The sequence below is a fragment of the Lissotriton vulgaris genome, chromosome 4_1 (genome assembly GCF_964263255.1).
Source record: "Lissotriton vulgaris chromosome 4_1, aLisVul1.2, whole genome shotgun sequence".
Lineage (NCBI taxonomy): Eukaryota > Metazoa > Chordata > Amphibia > Caudata > Salamandridae > Lissotriton > Lissotriton vulgaris.
In genome coordinates this window covers 155,247,666-155,266,667 of record NC_141691.1, presented here as the reverse complement: position 1 = coordinate 155,266,667, position 19,002 = coordinate 155,247,666, and the positions used below count along the sequence as shown (strand labels likewise).

Sequence of the window (19,002 nt, the reverse complement as noted above, 5' to 3'; positions counted from 1 at the left end):
AATTGAGCAAATTATGCAGCTAATGCAGTAAATCAATAATCATGCACTAAACACTGCAGCTACAGAACCATTTCTTTATAATTAATTATCAATTAATAGTAAACAAAGCTTTAACATTCTAACTCCAATGAGTGTTCATTATTAGCTGCACATTGAAGTAAAGGAGCCTTTTCAAACTAACTAGTCCTAAATAAACATATATATTAATTACAAAAAAACAGGTAATGTACTCAGGGTTCTCATAACATTTAAAAACCAATCATCTTCGGCATTGTGGTTTATGATTTCACTTCTTAATGCAATACCGGACCATATTACAGAGTTGCCCTATTTTGGAAATGTCCTCCCAGAGCTTTTGCCTTCCTCCTCCCCGTTTTGCTGAATTCTTTGTCTGCTTTAGGACTCTGGGCCCTTAACACTACTAACAAGTGGCAAAGACCATGTGCTCTCTGCTTAAAACATGGTAACATTGGCCAATCCCCAATTGACATATTTAATTTACTCATACGTCCCTAGAAAGTGCACTGCATGTGCCCAAGGCTTGTAAATTAAATGCTACTCCTGCAGCACTGATTGTGCCACCCAATTAAGCACTTTGTTTCTGTTACTCCTGCCATTTATGCATGTTAGTTTAAGGGGTCTGGTCACAAACGGTGGGTGCCGTGAGGAGTTGGGTCGATATTAAGACAAAGGGGATGGCGTAGTCCCTCTTCCTGGTTATGCACTTTACCCTAGGCGGTCCATAATATTTATTGCTATCTTCTTCTCGCTCCTTGCAATGGAAGCAATAACAATTTTAATGTATTTGTAAATCGTGTTTTTTAATTTTATCATATGTATACATATTTTTATTATTGTACGAAAATACATTTTTATGGTTTTTATTAACTATACAATAAAATTGATATTGACACCCTCTTAAATAGCCCTTTACACATGTCTGTGCAGTTTTAAACTGCTATGTCGATCTGGTAAGTTAACACTCTTGCCATGCTCATATCTTCCTTTTTAATACATATAAGTCACCCATAAGGTAGGCCATAGACAGCCCAAGGGCAGGGTGCAGGGTATTTAAAAAGTAAGACATAAAGTTTGAAGTTTTACTTGTCCTGGTAGTGAAAAACTTTTAAATACATTTTTCGCCACGGCAAGGTCTATCTCTCCCATAAGATAACATTGCGTTACCTTATTACATTTAAGTGTTACTTTTCAATTGGGAGCAGGTAGAGATATCGAGTTTGGTATCCAAAGATTTTCTTTTCAAACCCTCTTTAATTGGAATTACCTTTTTACATTTTATAAGTGTCATTACCAATCGGAAAGAGATTGGACCCCACAGTTTGGTGTCCCTGGAATCACAATTTAAAATCAAAACTTATGGTGAAAGTGTTTTTTTAATTATAATCAGAAAATGCCACTTTTAAAAAGTTGCCATTTTCTTATTTGAGCCATTTGGTGCCGTCTTGTCTCTGAATACACATCTGGGGTGGGTGACAGCTGGGCTTCGTGCTTTCCCTCTAGACAGCCACACACAATGAGAGCTCATGTGTGACTTCATGGGCAATAATGGGCCATTAACTGGCATGATGGGGGGTACACTTTCACCTGAATAGGCTCTGTCTTGTCCATACACAAAGGGCTGCATAACCCCTTGTGGTGAGTCTGGAGCCAGGGCAGGGACTATGTGCAATTCAAAGGCATCCCTTTGAAGCCTCCCCCACTTCACAAGCACAACTGGGTATAAATACTGGACCTCTGACACCATGACTTCAGTGCAGTTCTGGACCTGTGGATACTTTGCCAGGAAGAAGGACTGTTGTGCTGCTACAAGCACTGCTAGACTGCAACTCTGCTGGACTCCAGCCCTGCTGTGCTGACCTGTTGCCTGCTGCCCTCCTTGCCTGGGGGTGAGAAGGACAAGAGCTGCATCTCACCAAACCAGAACCAGTGACTCCTAGGACTTGATGGCTTACAGCCTGTGTGAAGTTTCACAGACATTAAAGACTTTCAACTCATCTACCTACAGCACCTGGACTCTGCTATCTGAGAGTCTTTCCCTACCAAGTGGTGCCAATCCAGGTTCTGGGCACTTGGCAGTGGGTATAAAGCGCTGCAACTGTGAAAATCCGCACATCGCCAATCATGTGCCACCCAGAACTGGTGCATCTACTTCGACAACGACTCATTGCAGCTGCCGCACAGATTGAGCACAGCACTTCGACACATCTCTAACACATCTCCGACTTTGGTGGCTTGGACCAGACGTATCGCCTACATCCAAAGGATCGACAACCATGCTTTGCCTCCTCTGCTCCACGCTTTGAGCCTTCATCAGCAATGCAATTAAGGCACTTTACAGCAGAACATGGTTGGCCACTGTTTCCGACCTGCCCTCCATCACAGTCGGCCTGAACTTTTGGTTTTGGTTTTGGTTTATGATTTTAAGTTTATCCTTTAAAATTTATAACTCAGGTTCTATTTTATTGGATGTTTCTCTTTTTGGTCTTGTTTTGTTCATAAAATTAAGCTCCGCTTTTCTAGCCTGATGTGGAGTCTTTTTGTGTTGTTTTCACTGTGTTACTGTTTTGTTGTTGCACAAATACTTTACACATTGCAGCTTAAATTTAGCCTGACTGGTATGTGCCAAGCTACCAAGGGGTGAGCACAGGTTAATTTAGGGTGCGTTTGTGACTTACCCTGAGTATTATTTTGGTTCCTGCTTGGATTAAAAACCCAATTTCCAACACCCCTCTGTCTCTTTACATGCCTATAAATATATCTGCAAAACTTCATTGTTCTGTATGTGATCATCTCTTCATTTCATTTCTACCTTCCTTGACTATAATTTGCTTACTAATGTAGTTCACTATTTCTGTCTTTTGCTGGTGAGGCCATGTTTTCCACCTTGCTTTTTTTCCTTTAACACTATTGTCATCTTACTCTTTCTGTGTGGTCAGGTGATAGTAGCTGGACAGGTAGTGTGGGATGTGATTTCTAAATGCTGTCTGGCGTGTTAAAGATCATCTTCAGCTGATAACATACTTTTTTGTGTAAGTGGCACTTTCTAACCTCTTAATTACTTTCATTGAGCCTTTGCTGGATTGGACCCTTTATCTCCGCAATTTGTTTCTGTGGTTTCGGCGCCAAACACACAATAACCATATATGTGTTATTTATTTTGCCTGGGGTACACCTTGCCCCTGCACACTCTGACATGCAACACTAAAAAAAAATACACGTTTTAAAGAGAAAGAATTATCTGATATGCGTCAAGGAAGTAGGTTTGTGTTGGAAAACAGTCACAGTTCATAAGTCGCATCCAACTCCCTGGCCTGTCTCACAGAAATGCGTTTTCCAACAATGGTTCTGGTTCCCTAGGAAAAATATATGTTTCTAAGAAACTGATGTGTATAAAGTGTTACAGAAACAATCAACCACATGCAGGGACATCTTAAGGATTGAGGGGGCCCTCGTACAAATTTATTTTGCGGGCCCCTGTTGGGAACAGTTTTGAATTTATTATCCAGTTTCAGCTCTTTTATGCCCTCTTTAGCCAGGTCACCTACAGACACACTCTTCCAAATGCTAAATATGTTTACATCTAATATTCAGAGATAGTGAAGTGTGTTTTCAATATTGTAACACAGCAGTAGCTCACTATTATTGCTGCAAATAATCTCTGTTCTCCAGTTCTCATATGCGAGGTCCTGTTTGGCTCATTAAGTGATTTTTTGGTATGGATGTTGCATGAAACATAAACACAACATTTCTCTTCAAAATGTCTGTTATAGGCTCGCAGCTATCTCCCATAATAAAATTACATTAGAGGAAAAACGATATTTAAAACAAGCAGCTTTAAAATGATTAAAGGCCATCAGGGAAAGACTCTCTGCATAACAGAGCAGCCCCCACCACCCCAGCCAGAGCCCACTTTGCCCATGCTTTAAAACGTTTCTGGCCACAGGACAAGTATAACTGTGGCATGAGCCTTCCTGTGTTTATTGTGGTAACCTTGGAGATGCCGTGCAATGGGGCAGCCTGCAAGGGAAAGGGCGTGCATGTGAAGTCAGTTCAGCGTGCAAAGCTGCAGAGTGCTGTCGAGAAGATGAGCATTATCTTCACCTGCAGGAGGCCCCGGATGCAATGGCTTCAGCAATGGAGCCTGAGTTGAGATAATTACAGTCACAGGTTTCTTTGAATAGGCATTTAGGAATCAGGACCCACACCAGAGTGGGCCCCTGCTCTGCTTTCATTCCCAGGCTACTAGTAAAGCAGAAAGTGTTTCACCTGGCACTTCCATTTCATGGCACTTAGGGGCATATTATCAAGGGCTGGTGATAAACTTATCGCTGCTTTAGCGTCCGTTTTCGGCGTAAAGCGTTGATAACTTTATCGCTTAATCAACAAGTACACACTAGTGCGTGTTTTGCTGACTTAGCGCCCGTTTCCAGCACGCCTCACTTCGCATCGCTAATGAGGTGCAAAGAAGGCTTGGCTGTGAAACCAACCATGTAAAACATCGCGAAGGCAGCGTTGCGATATTATCAACGAGGGGTAGCGATATTTAAAATCACGTTAAGTGTGCCTTAACACAGGAATGTAACGGCTGTTAAATTCCTGACTAAAGCATACCTAACATGCGCGGTGGATTGTGTGGCTAAGACCATAGGCCCTATCATCAAGGATATCGCCGATTTCCAAGGAACATCGCTGGAAAACCAGCGATGTTCCATGAAAAACACCGCTATCACAGGAATAATTATCGCCATTGTGCTACAAGTTGTTGATACAGTGCTAGCATGGTGATAATTTCCAGCGATAGCTGCCAATATAAAATCTCATGCCAAGAGCGGCAAGCGATAATTATCGCTGCCACTTGATAATATCAGTGGCGGTTTTACCATTGGGGCGGTGGGGCGTTGCCCCACTAATAATTATCGGGCAATTTATTCGAGCGGCGCGTTAATAGAACTTTTATAAATTAACGCGCCGCTCGAATAAATTACCCGATAATTATTGCCCTGAGCCTGCGGCCGTGGTTCGTGTCAAGCTGAAGCTTTGATGTGACATGCACTGTCTGACAGTGACACTGGGTGGCGCTGGAGTGCCGGCACAGTGCGCACAGCGCATGTAGTGTTTGCCCGACTGCCTCTGTGCAGCGAGCAAACTAAATGGTTTCAAAAAAGCAAGCACTGCAGAGTACGGGGTGCGCACATGCAACATACCCCAGTGCTTAAAAAAAGAGCGCCGTTTTTTTCGTGCTCAGTCGAATCCTGATGCTGCTCTCTTTAGAGAGCAGTTCTCCTCTAAAGAGAGCAGCGTCAGGATTGGCTGGCTACTACTGTACTGTACTACTGTAGTGTCCTGTAACAGTACAGTAGTACATGTTCACGGTCTAGTGTCTCACCGCGGGGGTGGGAGCATCTAAAGCAATGCCCAATCACTGTAGTGGCTTGGTGTTAAGCCATTCAGTGATTGGGCATTTCTAGTTGCTGGGCAAATCGACCCTACACCTTCCCTTCCTCCTTGTGGTCTCCACTCTCCTCGTGGTCGACTCGTGCGCATGAGGGACAGTCTAGAGGATGTCTGGTCTGAGCTTCACCTAGTCTCGCAGTCGCCGTCGAGCGTGTGGAGTGTCAACTCAGGTCAGTGAAATTCTAATCCTTCCGTTCCGGACCTGTGTGCAAGTATGGACGTGGACCTGAAAAATATTATATAAAAGTTAAACTTTTATATATTTAAGTTGACATCTCATCTACCCACACTATGACGAGCACCTCTCTGGTCTTGGTGACGTGAACCGATCACCTTGAGATGCATCACAGCCAGGCTCATTGTGCCTATTGAGGCCTACAAGGTGTTATGTGTATAAGTCCTTGCTAATATGGCCCTGCGTTTTTATGCAATTGCAAATATTTTCTCAGCCCATTTCCACCCTCGAAACTATTGGAGAGTTACTACTGTTTGTTGAATGTTAAGAGTCCATCCTTATTCAGGATGGGAATGGAGAGGGGGCATCTAAAAAACACGTTGAGTGAGTGGGTGCAGGGGCGTAGGCCGCGTAGCTACCAATTGTGCAGCAGGTTTAGTGGCACTGGGGCCCGGGAATGTGAGGGCCCCCTGATCTCCAAATTAATTATAGCAGTCCTTTCCTACCCAACCAGGGCATTACCCGTAATTGCATTTGGGGATATTGGCGCTCTTACTTCGCCACAGAGGCGGGGCTGGATTGCTCCATAGGCAAAAGAAAGAAAAAAGTGAGCAAGCGCACGTACACGGTTGGGAAGCATTTACACATGTGTAACTGTCACCATGTACATGTCATTGTCGCATGTGCCAACACACTTATGCATGTGAGCAATGCTGGTGCTGGAATTTTTGGAGAATTAAAAAATTTCGTAGATATTCTCCAAACGCAGGTGTGAATTTAAAGCAGTACGTTCAGTTTTGTGTGATTTACTTATTCGTTACAACTGTTTATTATTTAAAAAAAAAAAAGCGGGAGTGATGCATACATTTTAAAAAGACCATTAACACTTTTTTGGGCGTTGTTCCACAAAAACTAACAAAAACGGGTGTTTCAACCAATCGCTGTATTGACTACAAATTTTTGGTTAAATTCTAGAGGCAGTTAATATTCATGCCACAAATTCTCTCAAAGCAGTGGTATTTTCAAGTGAGCTGTCAGAATTAAAACGATTTCAACTGGTTCACACCGTTTCATTATCAGGGACTTGTTCAATTTTAAAGGTGCTTTTATTGAAACGCTCAAATTAAACATTTAACTGACACTGTTCTGCAGGGTTCTTTCCTTTGAAAATAGAGAGCATAAAGTAAACTATACTGTGTCCCACACAAGAGATATTTTTAAAACATAACTCCCAGTGTAAGCTAAAATTGGTACGCGGTTTATTACTACATTTGAGTGTAAGTATTTTAGGAGAATATTTCTGGACCGTTGTGGGTCACGGACAGGTACAAACTGGAGAACTACACAATAACACCGCCTGATTTCTGTCAGTTATGCTTCGCACTACCGGATTTTTTTTGTCTCTGTGGGCAAGGCAGTAATTAGCAGTGCCTCTTTGTATGTATTATTATAAACATCGTCATCGATTTTACCAACACCTTTGTGAGCACGAAGTCTCATTAGCCACATGCTGGCTCGCGCTACCTATATCTCAATGATATTATGCACAACAGCAGGCTTGTGTCAATTGCCAAAGCAAAATAAAGTTCGAAGTGACCTTTGGGGTCCATCTGTGTTTCTGCTTTCTTGCTTCTCAAAGAATTGACTGGGTAGGTGTCCCGCCGCCTCAACCAGCATGCATAAAACATTCACGATCAAACCTGCTTACATTGCTGGAATGTTTTGTGGGCCAGTGTGTGTATTTTAAGTTACCTATTGGATATCTTCCTACGTATTAATGGATTGAACCTTAACTAAAACGATATTATTGACAACTCTTGTGTGTGTCTCACCCCAAATATTTAAACTGTTTATCGAAAGGAACAGCCTCATAGATGCTCTGATTTGCCCACAGCTGTCCCTCCATGGGGACCTTTAACTCTCCAGAGTGTGCAGAAACCTATGATGAATCATCGCACGCCATATTTTTCCTGGAAGCGCACACCTCCGTAGCACGCGCCATTAAGTCTCCCTTGGTGGATGAAAAGGGCTGAGCCCCATCCCCCAGGAGCGCTTAATAATTAGCTTCTAATAGCTTTCTTTATGGCCTTTAAAAACGCTAGACCTGGGGTTAAGCGCTCCTCCCTGCCGACACATGCTGGGGTCCAGAAAGGGCCAACTTAGTCTGGCATTCTTCTGAGGTCAATAACTGTATCATTAAATTAATTAATAGTAAACCCTCAAATAGTAGCACTTGGAAATAGTAAAACGGTCACATTAAGAACTGTATTAAACCATTCTGCTCTAAACTCCTCTGCTGTGCGCCTTGGTTGCTTGCTTTTTCCTGCCTCTCTCTGCCGATTTCATCAGGTTCTGTTATCCAGTAGGTAAGATGTATTAGGATGTGCATCTCAATTATGCTTCTCCTCTAGGCGCTCATTTTAATGGATATTTGCCCCCCCAAGACCTATTGAAACGGAGTCTTCCTGTGCCATACTTTCTCCTTCTGCCCTACCATCACTCCATACCTCCACCACTCCTCCCCTGCGTCCAAATATGGTGTGGTGCCTGGAGGGGCCCAAACCGTGTTCTTCTATACTGGAGTGCTTAATTTATTCATAAATTGAGCGCGAGGACCATCCTTTTCTCAGGAGCCCACTGCTGGCAGGGCCCCATGCCCTACTCACCAACGCAGCCTAGTCCTGATTCCTCTTCACGCCTCTTTCCCCGCCACCCAACTCTTGTCTCTTTATCTCTTTTGCAGATTATGTTTAGTTCCTGATTCCTCCCTTCCTCTGTGTTTTCCCTGTCTTTACCTTCCTGCTTCGTTCTCCCTTTTCTTTCTTTCTCTGTGGGTCAGATTAAGAAGAAGATAAAGAAGTCCTGGTCATCAAAGGTTAGAGAGTCGGTGCCACCAGCTGCTCGCACCGGTACAAGTTAACCCCTGTTGTCACATTACTCTGTTCATGTGCCCGCCGCCATTTTACACCCAAATTCGTGCTTCCCTTGACTTTGCACCTGTCCCGTCCTTGTGTATTGCTTTCTTACTTATGAAAATGGCGAGTCTGTGCTTTCTGAAACTGAATATAACCAGTGTGTCAGGCGCATGTCCTGCACCACAGAGGATAAGTTATAGATGCTCAGATTCTCTGTCTCATTGAGAAAGTGTGGATGGATGAATGCGACTGCAAGGAAAATAAAGAGGGCACGGTTTATTTACAAGTTCAAATTGCACGTGCAAATGTCATTTTTTTCCAAGTGTAGTGCCTCGTTTGTGATCCACACAGTGTACTTTGACGCTTTTAAGTACTCACACATACTTTTTATTTTTATTTGAATAAATCTGTGGCAGGCGGAATAGTCGGCCCATTTCAGGGAGGGAATGCGTTCGAAAGTTTGTTGACTGCCCCAGACGCACTTGTTGGTCGGTGCTGACAAACATTTCAGTGATTTCACGACTTCTTCCCACCCTGGTGAAAAGGAGAATGGAACAAAAGTGATAGGTGTGTAGGTAATGTTTGTGTCCTTGGAGAAATTAACTTCAAAGAGCAAAAGGGCAGTTGCACATATGTGATTATAATTTCACATGCATAAATAAATACACAGTACACTTACTGCATACCCGTGAATAGGAATTTGCAAACATTTCCTTGAGTATGCCTGCAAATGTCACAGCTTTCCAGACGTGCACCTAAATGAAATGTCAAAATATCTGAGATTTACACCAAACCTAAGAGCATTGTGGAAGCTTTTTCATTGTTATATACAAGCCACAGTTGCTGCTTATTTTTCTTTTGCAACTAACAACCATCGACAAAGCCAGTAGTCCTGACTTGTAAGTATGATGTTACTTGTTGTATCATATATCTGGATGCAATGACAAAAACAACAACATACCAGTTTTCAGTCTTCCTTTGAATTTGTATTTCTTGCATATTTTCCATAGTGCATGTATTGTTTCAAAGGTAGATTAATTTTCACTGGAGAAGATTGTACCTCTATAGTTTATAGATCAACCGCTAACTAAGTGCTACAGGGGGGGCTCATTTTGCGTTGCACCACTGTACATGCCTGCCCATATTTTACAGTTTGAATGCTTTTGTTAAAAGTCTGTGTGTTTGGTTGACACAACTACATTTTGTTGTATTTGCTTTTCAGCATTTGGTAAAGCCTCAGGCTGCCGAACTAATTTTTGGGGCAAATCAAGCAAAGAAGAAGAGACGCCAACCTCCTTTTCCGCTACAACACAGCCAACAACCCCAGTGTTTAAGGTAAGGAACCTGCTGCTATATTTTACATTCTAGTAGTCAAGGGCTATGTGAGTTGTGTACATGGTGGGTGGCGTCAAATACCAGTGTTCAGTCTTCTTTTGTATTTCTTTTTCTTGCATATTTTCCATAGTGCATGTATTGTTTCAAAGGTAGATTAATTTTCACTGGAGAAGATTTTACCTCTATAGTTTATAGATCAACCGCTAACTACGTGCTACAGGGGGGGCTCATTTTGCGTTTGTCCTCCTGGTTCCAGTGTCCGTTTTCCTAATGGCATGTCTGCCAGCTTGCCCACGTGAACCTTCTAAAAGTCCACATGGCCTACAAAAGCAATGCTAAGGCAGGCGTAACCACTTTCCAGGAGTGTGATCTGAGTCCCTTAATAATTCAGATGATCGTCGTCTGCATATAGACTACACATAGGAACCAAAAGTGTGCCCCTAGACTGTACTGGTCAATGGAAGGAATTGCATTAGCCCACTTAGTAAAATTCAAGTGTATTGTTATAAGAAGGTGAAACCTGATGTATAACCCAAATGTAATGTGCAGTGTACAGGGTCAAGTCTTTGTGGATCACTTAAGCCAAGGGTCTCCAACTTTTTCTGTAATAAGAGGCACTTATGATCAAAGAAATGCATCGTGATGTGATCACTAAGGGGTGCTTCAGCACATTCTGCAAGGGAAGAGGCTCATTTTGCGTTACACCACTGTACATGCCTGCCCATATTTTACAGTTTGAATGCTTTTGTTAAAAGTCGGTGTGTTTGGTTGACACAACTACATTTTGTTGTATTTGCTTTTCAGCATTTGGTAAAGCCTCCGGCTGCCGAACTAATTTTTGGGCAAATCAAGCAAAGAAGAAGAGACGCCAACCTCCTTTTCTGCTACAACGCAGCCAACAACCCCAGTGTTTAAGGTAAGGAAACTGCTGCTATATTTGACATTCTAGTAGTCCAGGGCTATGTAAGTTGTGTACATGGTGGGTGGCATCTAAATACATGCACCAAACCTCATACGTTGTACTTTGATTATTGACAGGTAACACTAACATTGGCAACACCATGAATACAGTAGAGCATCTACTTGCAAAGCCGTTCCTTGGACTGAAACGTGAAGACAAACTAATTGTAAAACAATTAGGACCTCACCGGCCAACCCTAAACCTACAACAAAGTTCCCTAGACAGAGGGAAGCTTTACACACGTTCTTTCACAAACACCTGGTACACAAAAGTTGATTGGCTTACAGGATGTTCTTCAACAAATACTCTGTTCTGCTTCCCCTGCCTGCTGTTTGGTGGTGAAACTCCTTGGACCAAAAAAGGAGTTAAAGACTTGAAGCATTTGTCAGATAAAGTAAAGAAGCATGCACACACGAAAACACATATGGAAAATCTGACAAGACTGGGAATGTTGGGAGATAAACCGATTGAAGCCCACTTAAGCGAGGCCTACCAAACAAATATACGGAAGCACAATGAAGCAGTTGATAGGAATAGACACGTGCTGTCAAAAATCATTGACTGCATTCGTTTCTGTGGTGATTTTGAACTGGCTTTACGAGGGCATGATGAATCGGAAGGCTCTGCAAATCCTGGTATATTCTTAGGGCTTGTGGACCTAATAGCAAGCATAGACCATGTATTCGAAGCACATCTATCAACTGCTACAGTCTTCAAGGGCACCTCGAAAATCATACAAAATGAACTGCTTGAGTGCATGCTAGAGATTGTAAAAAGCACTATCGTACAACAGCTGAAAAACACAGACTTTGTGGCTATTCAGGCTGATGACACCACTGATGTGGCCACAAATACACAGTCAGTATTGGTCTTTCGGTACCTAGACAGTGACAACAAAGTTGTGGAACGCTTCTATGGATTCACCCATTTAAAAGACGCTTGTGCAGAAAGCATTTCTTCAGTTATTCTACAGGAACTAAACTTCATTTTTCCAGAGCAGACTCAAAAAGAAAAACTGATTGCACAAAGCTATGATGGTGCTGCAGTAATGAGTGGAACCTCCGGTGGAGTACAAAAAAAAATTAAAGATGTCTACCCTAATGCCCATTACGTGCACTGTTATGCCCACCAACTAAATCTGATTATGCAACAATCAGTAGGAAAGATCTCTGAGGCAAAGATATTCTTCCTGGATGTAGGCGGAATGGCAGCATTCTTCTCACGCTCCCCCAAAAGAACGGAGTTACTTCATACCATTGTTAACAGAAGGATTCCAAAGGGAGGCCCAACTCGTTGGAATTTTCACATCCGTACAATCCGCCTAATATACCTATATAGGGTTGATCTTGAGAAATGTTTTGACACCATAGAAGCAAATCAAGACTTTGACTACAAAAGCCGGAATGAGGCCCGTGGCTTTGCTAGAACACTGCAAGACAGGGAGTTTCAGTTTTTGCTGTTTTTGTTTTTTCAAATAATGCTAAAAGTTGAAGCACTGTATGAAACGTTGCAAAAACGTGAAATAGATACTATCCATGTGGAAACATCTATCAACAGCTTTGTCACAAGCATAACGGAAATCAGAGAAGACGTTGACAATTTAGACAGCACACTGCCAAATGATTCTACTTTCTCTAACCGCAGAAAAGACATCAGCAGTCTAGTCCGAATTTCCAAAGAGATATGTGACACTATAATTATGCAGGCAAAGGAACGCTTTTCTTTTAAAAAGCATTTGGTGAGTGCCACATTACTAAAAAGTGATCTGTTTGCTAAACATGATATTTCCTTCCCTGAGCAAGCACTGAATACCGCTGTTGATGCTTACCCTATGCTCAACAAAGAGGATCTGAGAACAGAACTAACTGTACTGTATGGAATGCATGTATACCGGCAGGCCACTAATGCAATTAATTTGCTTGCTTTAATTCTGAACCTTAACATGCAAAACACACTAACAGAAACAGTGACTTTATTAAAAATACTCATCACCACACCGATGACAACAGCAGAGTCGGAACGTTCATTTTCCGCTTTGAACAGAATAAAAACATTCCTAAGAAACACCATGATACAGGACAGGCTGAATGCCTTAGCAATGCTTTCCATCGAGAGTGAGTTAGTTAAACGAATACCAGACTTCAATGGTCAAGTCATTGAGAAGTTTGCTTCCATGAAAAACAGACGTGCGGATTTTCATTACAAAAAGTGAACACTATTTAAATGCTGCTAGTTGGCGTCCTGTTTATTTGTTTGTTATTAAAATACATCTGTGAGGTACTCAGCAATGCATTGTGTTTCAAAGTCTGTTATGAAGCTCTGTGGTTATGATGAAGAAGAATAAGCAGCTACCTATGTTATATGACACCACTTTATTAATGTAATAACTGCACTTTCACAATTGCTTTATTAACCTTCCTGCTTTCACAAATTTGCATGAAAATGCACCATTTGTCCACTCTTTTTTCAAAATTTTCTCGGGGGGAATTCCCCCCGAACCCTCCTTAAGGGGTTCGGGCTCGCTCGCTACGCTCGCTCGCTACGGTGCAGTACGACTTTCATTTTACGCCCCACCACTTTCAAATGTCACCAGCCGCCACTGGATAATATGCCCCCAAGTCTGCACAAGAGAAGGTGGCCTAGCACTAGTACAATAGTGCAAAGATCTGCAAAGGTCGCTCAAAATGTCTACAACACCTCGAAAACGGGAACGAACAAGAAGAAAAGCATATCTATAGGATGCAATCAAGCCGGATGGGGGATTATGAAATCCCACAGAAGGGCTTAGAACAGAAAGTGTTTTCAATCCCTCGCTTTGTGGATTAGGTTTTAGAGTGCATTGGCAAAATTGAAGGTAATTAAGCATTAGCCTGCACGATGAACAGCGCTATAACTCTCAAGAGGCTGCTTTTCGTTTTCATTGATGTGGCCCCCACTGATCTCACCTGCTGCATTTCAGAAAAAAAGAGATCAACATACTTAACAAACTAACAGTGAAAAACACAAGGGCTCTCATCACAGATTCACCCAGTACTGGGTTCACCAGGAAGGCCGCATTGGTATTGGTACACCTGAAATTACCCTTCATGTGAGTGTCAGTAATTTCTGAACGTCAGAATATATTGCATATTTCAAGAGTGCCCCTAAAAGTGCACTGAAAATGTGGAATTACCATGGGAATTGTGCCTACATTTGTCCCAATTGCTGACTTCATACTGACATTTTAGAAGCCAGAAGGAGAGGACGGGAAAGAGCAGAAACCATTGAAAAGACTGCATTAAGGATTTGTCTATGATCCGTATTCTTCATTGCAGAGGTGATGGAGTATGTGCAAAACCGGCTCCCTACAAGGGGCCCTTGCATTATGCAGATTTGTAGAGTGCATTATCACCTGGTACTGAGCAGATGGGAGTCCTGCCAAACCTTGGGTCTAATGTGGCTACTTGAAAAGCCAGGTATTCATCTTCCTGCAGGATTCAAGAAGTGAAGGGGAGACTCTGCTATGTAGTGGCAGGTCGTTCCACATTTTAGATCAATGTAGAAGGCTCAACCACTGGATCTGTTTTCTGTATGCATGGAATGTGTGCTGGTAGAAGTGCAGATGAGCAAAGGTTTTCTGGAAGGCTTGTGAAAGCAGATGTGATTGTTGATGCATGCTGGGCCAGTGTTTTCTAGTGCCATGAAAGCGTGGGTGAAAAGCCTGAATTAAGCTTGTTTGTGTATTAGGAGCTTTTGGAGCTCCTTCCAGTGAGGTGTGAGTGCAGCGTGGGAGATTCAGAGTGATTCTGGCCACAGAGTTCTGAATGGTCTGCAGCTGGTGATTTGTTTGTTGAGCCCAACATAGAGGGTGTTTCTGTAGTCCGTTGTTCTTGTGACCAGGGCATGCATGATGATTTTGGAGGAGTTGACTGAGAGCTATCTTCGAGTTTATAAGCATATGACAGTAACAGCATAGAAATATGTTGAGTTTGCTGTAGATGATGATACTGAGGTTCTTGGCATGGGTGGTGGGGGTGCGTGTCAGTCCTAGCTCTGTTGGGTACCAGTCACAGGCTCAAAAAGAAGTGCTCTTCCAGAAGACAATGGTCTTGGTGTTGTCGTTGTTCAGCTTCAGACCGTTAGTCTTCATCCTGTTGCCGATTTCAGTTATGCAATCATTGAACTTGATCTGGGTACTGAGCATCTTGTCTGTGGTGGAGAGAATGAGTTGCATGTCATCGGCATGACAGGAGAGGACGTTAATGTTGTTAGAGCAGAGGGAGAGCTTGCTAGAGGGATCGTGTGCATTGAAGAGGATCAGGGAGGATCCTTGCACTAATCCACAGATGAGGTTGCACGCTTCCGAGGTCTATGGTGCCAGGCTGACTGATGGGATCCTTCAGTCAGGAAGTGACAGATCTTCCAGCGTGCACGTCGTTGAATTACGATGTCATGTGGGCGTTGGATTAGGGTGAGGTGGGGTGGGAAATCTTGTTAAATGCTGCTGAGAAAGGGCTGATGTTTCCCCTCATTCCAGACTTTAGTGGATGTCATCCATGATGGTGATAAGAACAGTGTCCGTGGTGTGGTTGGGTCCGAAACCAGACTGAGTGGTGTCGAGGAGAAAATGACCACTGAGGTATTCTGTGAGGAATCTGTAGATGGTTTTCTCTATGAAATTGGCTGGAAAGGGTAGCAGGGAGATCGATCCTTAGTTGGTGAGTGTTGAAGGGTCCACTTCAGCAATGGGAGGAGAGTTGCAAACTGCCAAGCACCCGGGAAAGTCGCTAAAGGGGTGCAGGCATTCAGAATGGATGTGAGCATGGCAAAGACGGGTTGCAGTCCCATGGAGTAGTAGTGGTGGGGACAGGGGTTAGATGGGACAAAGTCTGTGAAGATGTCTGTGAAGTTTATGCGCGGTCCCGTTGCTCTGTAAATGTGTGTGTCGCATAGGGTGAAATTGGCTGCGCTGTGGAGCTTAATGCCAAGGACAGAGACGCAAGAGTACTTCCCATGGAGCTTCATTGCCCATTGTGATTTAATTAAAGAACTGCAATTAGTTCAAGGCCTATGCTGAGATTTACACCCGGCTTCTGTGCAGATTATTAAGGATTTAGACCCTCTTGTGTTGTTTTATTCTCGCTTGCCTCACTGGAGCCTACGCGCCCAGGCCCAGCTAGGGCTTCTTTCAGGGTATCAATGGCAGGTGTTCCATGTTGGAGGATGTTGTGTCCATGGAGGTTTTACAACTGATTGTGTTCTTGCGGATAATGGTAATCCCACCATAACTATAATGTAAATTCTCAGGCAACCACACTCTTTACAAACACATTGTTTCATGATAAACAGAGATCATGAAGACACAAATTTAGAACTACAAAATTGTTTTAACATCAATACACAAATGTAGACAAGCATATATTATACATAAATATATATAAAATACAGTTCTAAAACAATACACTACATTCACCCGCATCTGTCATAACCAATACAACTTCATAAAATTCACTCCATAAGTTCTAAAATATGCCAGGTCAAGCACATTGAGGAAACAGCAGTCACATCCAGCCTCCAAGATGATTTTGGTTTGACCACCATTCAGGGTCTGGTGGTAAGAAATATCACTTAGTTAAGGTAGACTTAAAATTCTTATATTTTGTAAGCTAAATACTCATACCATAATTTTCATCCTATGTGCCTGTTTGCAATGTCTACTTTTCCCACATCACTGCACAAGGTCCCTCTGGAAGCGGCCATATTCTAGGTTCAATAGTCACATCCCCAATAAATGGGAGGGGGGGATTTCATATAGCGCAAACTCGACCCGAAGATATCAGACCACTTTACATGAGCACCAGTTGCATTACCTTCACCCTGTCATGTCTATGTGTACTTTTATACTGCTGATCAATGCAGCACTGGGTGTGCCCTGGTCCTAAGAGGTTACAGAGGAAAACAAAAAAAGTGATGGGTTCATTGCTTGAATTAATCTCAGTGGCTATTAATTATAGTAATTACTCTCAGCCGCTATCCAGTCCATCGTTTTTTGGCCCACCAAGCCACCTCGGACAGGAACAACCATAAGCCGAACAGTCTTGATCCTGCTCCAACAGTAATAGTTTAGCCCTAACTGCCAGGCCAGGTCCTTCCTAAGCAGGAAAACAAGCAACCCCATATCAGTTACAGATTTAATATAATGGGTATGCCCATGAAACGTGGGATCTAAAAGTGCCTTTACCAAAAGTGCCTTTACCATGTTGGAAAACATATTTTGATATATTATTAATCACCCCTAAAGTGCTCCTTGTACGTCCAAAGAACTGACTGTTTAATAAATATAAAAAGAAATTGTCACACTAACTAGTTTAAGCAGTGTGCCCCCCACAGTGATTCAGGCCCAAATGTACAAACATGTTGCGTCAGATTTGCGTTTGATTTTTAATGTGGAACCGGCACAAAAGGCAGGTTGGTATTTACAAAGCAATGTGCCCAAAATGCAGGTCGGTATTTACAAAGCAATGTAAATGGGAATGTGCATTGCTTTTTAACCCATAGTAACAAAATGCGCTACCTTGCGTTACTTTGCATCAAGGGGCCATTCCATGGTGTTAGATAGGCATTTCCATGCATCCACCCATGGGTTTTGACTTGTGTGTTTCATTACCTTTGTACAGTATTCTTGAGTATGACGCAAAGCACTCTGACACCCTACACTGTGATGACCAGTGTCAGTGCTTAATTTGAGCCAGTGGTTGTTGGTGGGGACCACTAACACTAATTTTTGGGGAAGGGCACTTAGTTTTCCTCAGCAGATATTTCTACTATACCAAGACAGGGAAAATCAAACAAAAGGGAAAGGAGGAGAAAGACGAAAAAATGTTACGAAGGTAAAAGCAGGAACCTGCAAGAGTGAGATAAAAGGGAAGGAAGAGTCTGGCTGTGGATTAAAGAGGCCTAAGTGGGATTTAGGACTAAGCAGTCTAGGTTTTCAGAGGACTGACGTGTAATAGCGCTGGCCGCCTGCTTCTAGGCAGCAGCACTCATTATTTTACAAATTATGCACCAAGCAGTGCTATATAAGACTTTAAATAAATGTGAGAGGAACTATGGTGAGATTCACCAGTTCACTTTATCTAGGGGCTAATAAAGCTGAGATAATCCGCTTGCAAAGGGCACAAAATGCTGCTGCCAGGACTCTACGAGGCCTACCAAAAGCCTGTCCCACAACTAACGCCATCCGCAAACTGCATTGGCTGCCGGTGGCGAAACACATAGACTTAAATCTATCTGCAACGCTCACAGAATCCGGAATCTCCACTCCCCGGACATCTTGGTGAATCTCCTCTCACTCTACACACCCACCCGTCAACTACGATCCATGGGCCAGCATCTTGCTGTTGTTCCCCGGGTGAGGAAAGTGCGTGTCGGAGGGCGCTCTTTCCGTGTCCTCGCTGCAAAACACTGGAAGTCTCTTCCTGTCTGTATCAGAAGTATCAACAATCCTACTGCATTCCGTAAAGCAATTAAAACTCATCTATTTCCGATACTATAGGCCCGGTGTTCTCTCTCTCAGTTGCCTCTTCTACAGCTGCAGTTGCCAGCGCTGGGATGCACCTTAGCTGGGGCAACTGTGCGCTTTACAAAACTCATAACATAACAGATGAGGGGAACTTTTGGAGCATGGTGGTGAAAGAATCCGTGGAGAAGGAGGCCATTTTGGGATGGGAAAGTGCCAACAAAGATTATTGCACCAATGCCACCAACCCAAAAGCAGTCCTTTATTCACATTGCAGTTGGGATAGGGTCCTAATTGGTAAACACCTGAAAACTGTGAACCATCCAGGTAAAATAGCAAATGATGCACATTGTAATTTGCTTTGTATCAGTTTTTTTAACCTAGTTTTAATTCTAAATAGCTCTGCATTTGCCACCCTTAAGCATAATTCATCTCAGAATGTACAAAGCCGCTTGTCAGATAGGGAATTAATGGCACTGCAATCATGGTTTATGCTTGTGCTCAATTTTGCAAACTCCAATCATTATCTTGGCAGCGGCGGCTCCTCCACAATGGTGGAGGAGTGTTGCCCCACTGGCTTAGAGCCAGCAGCTGAAAAATAAAACAAGATTTTATTATTGTTTTATTTTTCAGCCGCTTGCCG

At 42.9% G+C, this 19,002-nt stretch overlaps 1 protein-coding gene across 1 annotated transcript; it reads left to right on the top strand.

Annotated features, from left to right (window-relative positions):
• The first annotated feature begins 9,608 nt into the window (after positions 1 to 9,608).
• Positions 9,609 to 13,147, top strand: LOC147718511 (zinc finger MYM-type protein 1-like). Its single transcript, XM_086966734.1, has 3 exons — positions 9,609 to 9,900; positions 10,705 to 10,816; positions 10,939 to 13,147. Exon 3 carries the CDS (start codon positions 10,962 to 10,964, stop codon positions 13,071 to 13,073), a length of 2,112 nt encoding a protein of 703 aa, XP_086822860.1. The 5' UTR covers positions 9,609 to 9,900; positions 10,705 to 10,816; positions 10,939 to 10,961; the 3' UTR covers positions 13,074 to 13,147.
• Positions 13,148 to 19,002: the final 5,855 nt, after the last annotated feature.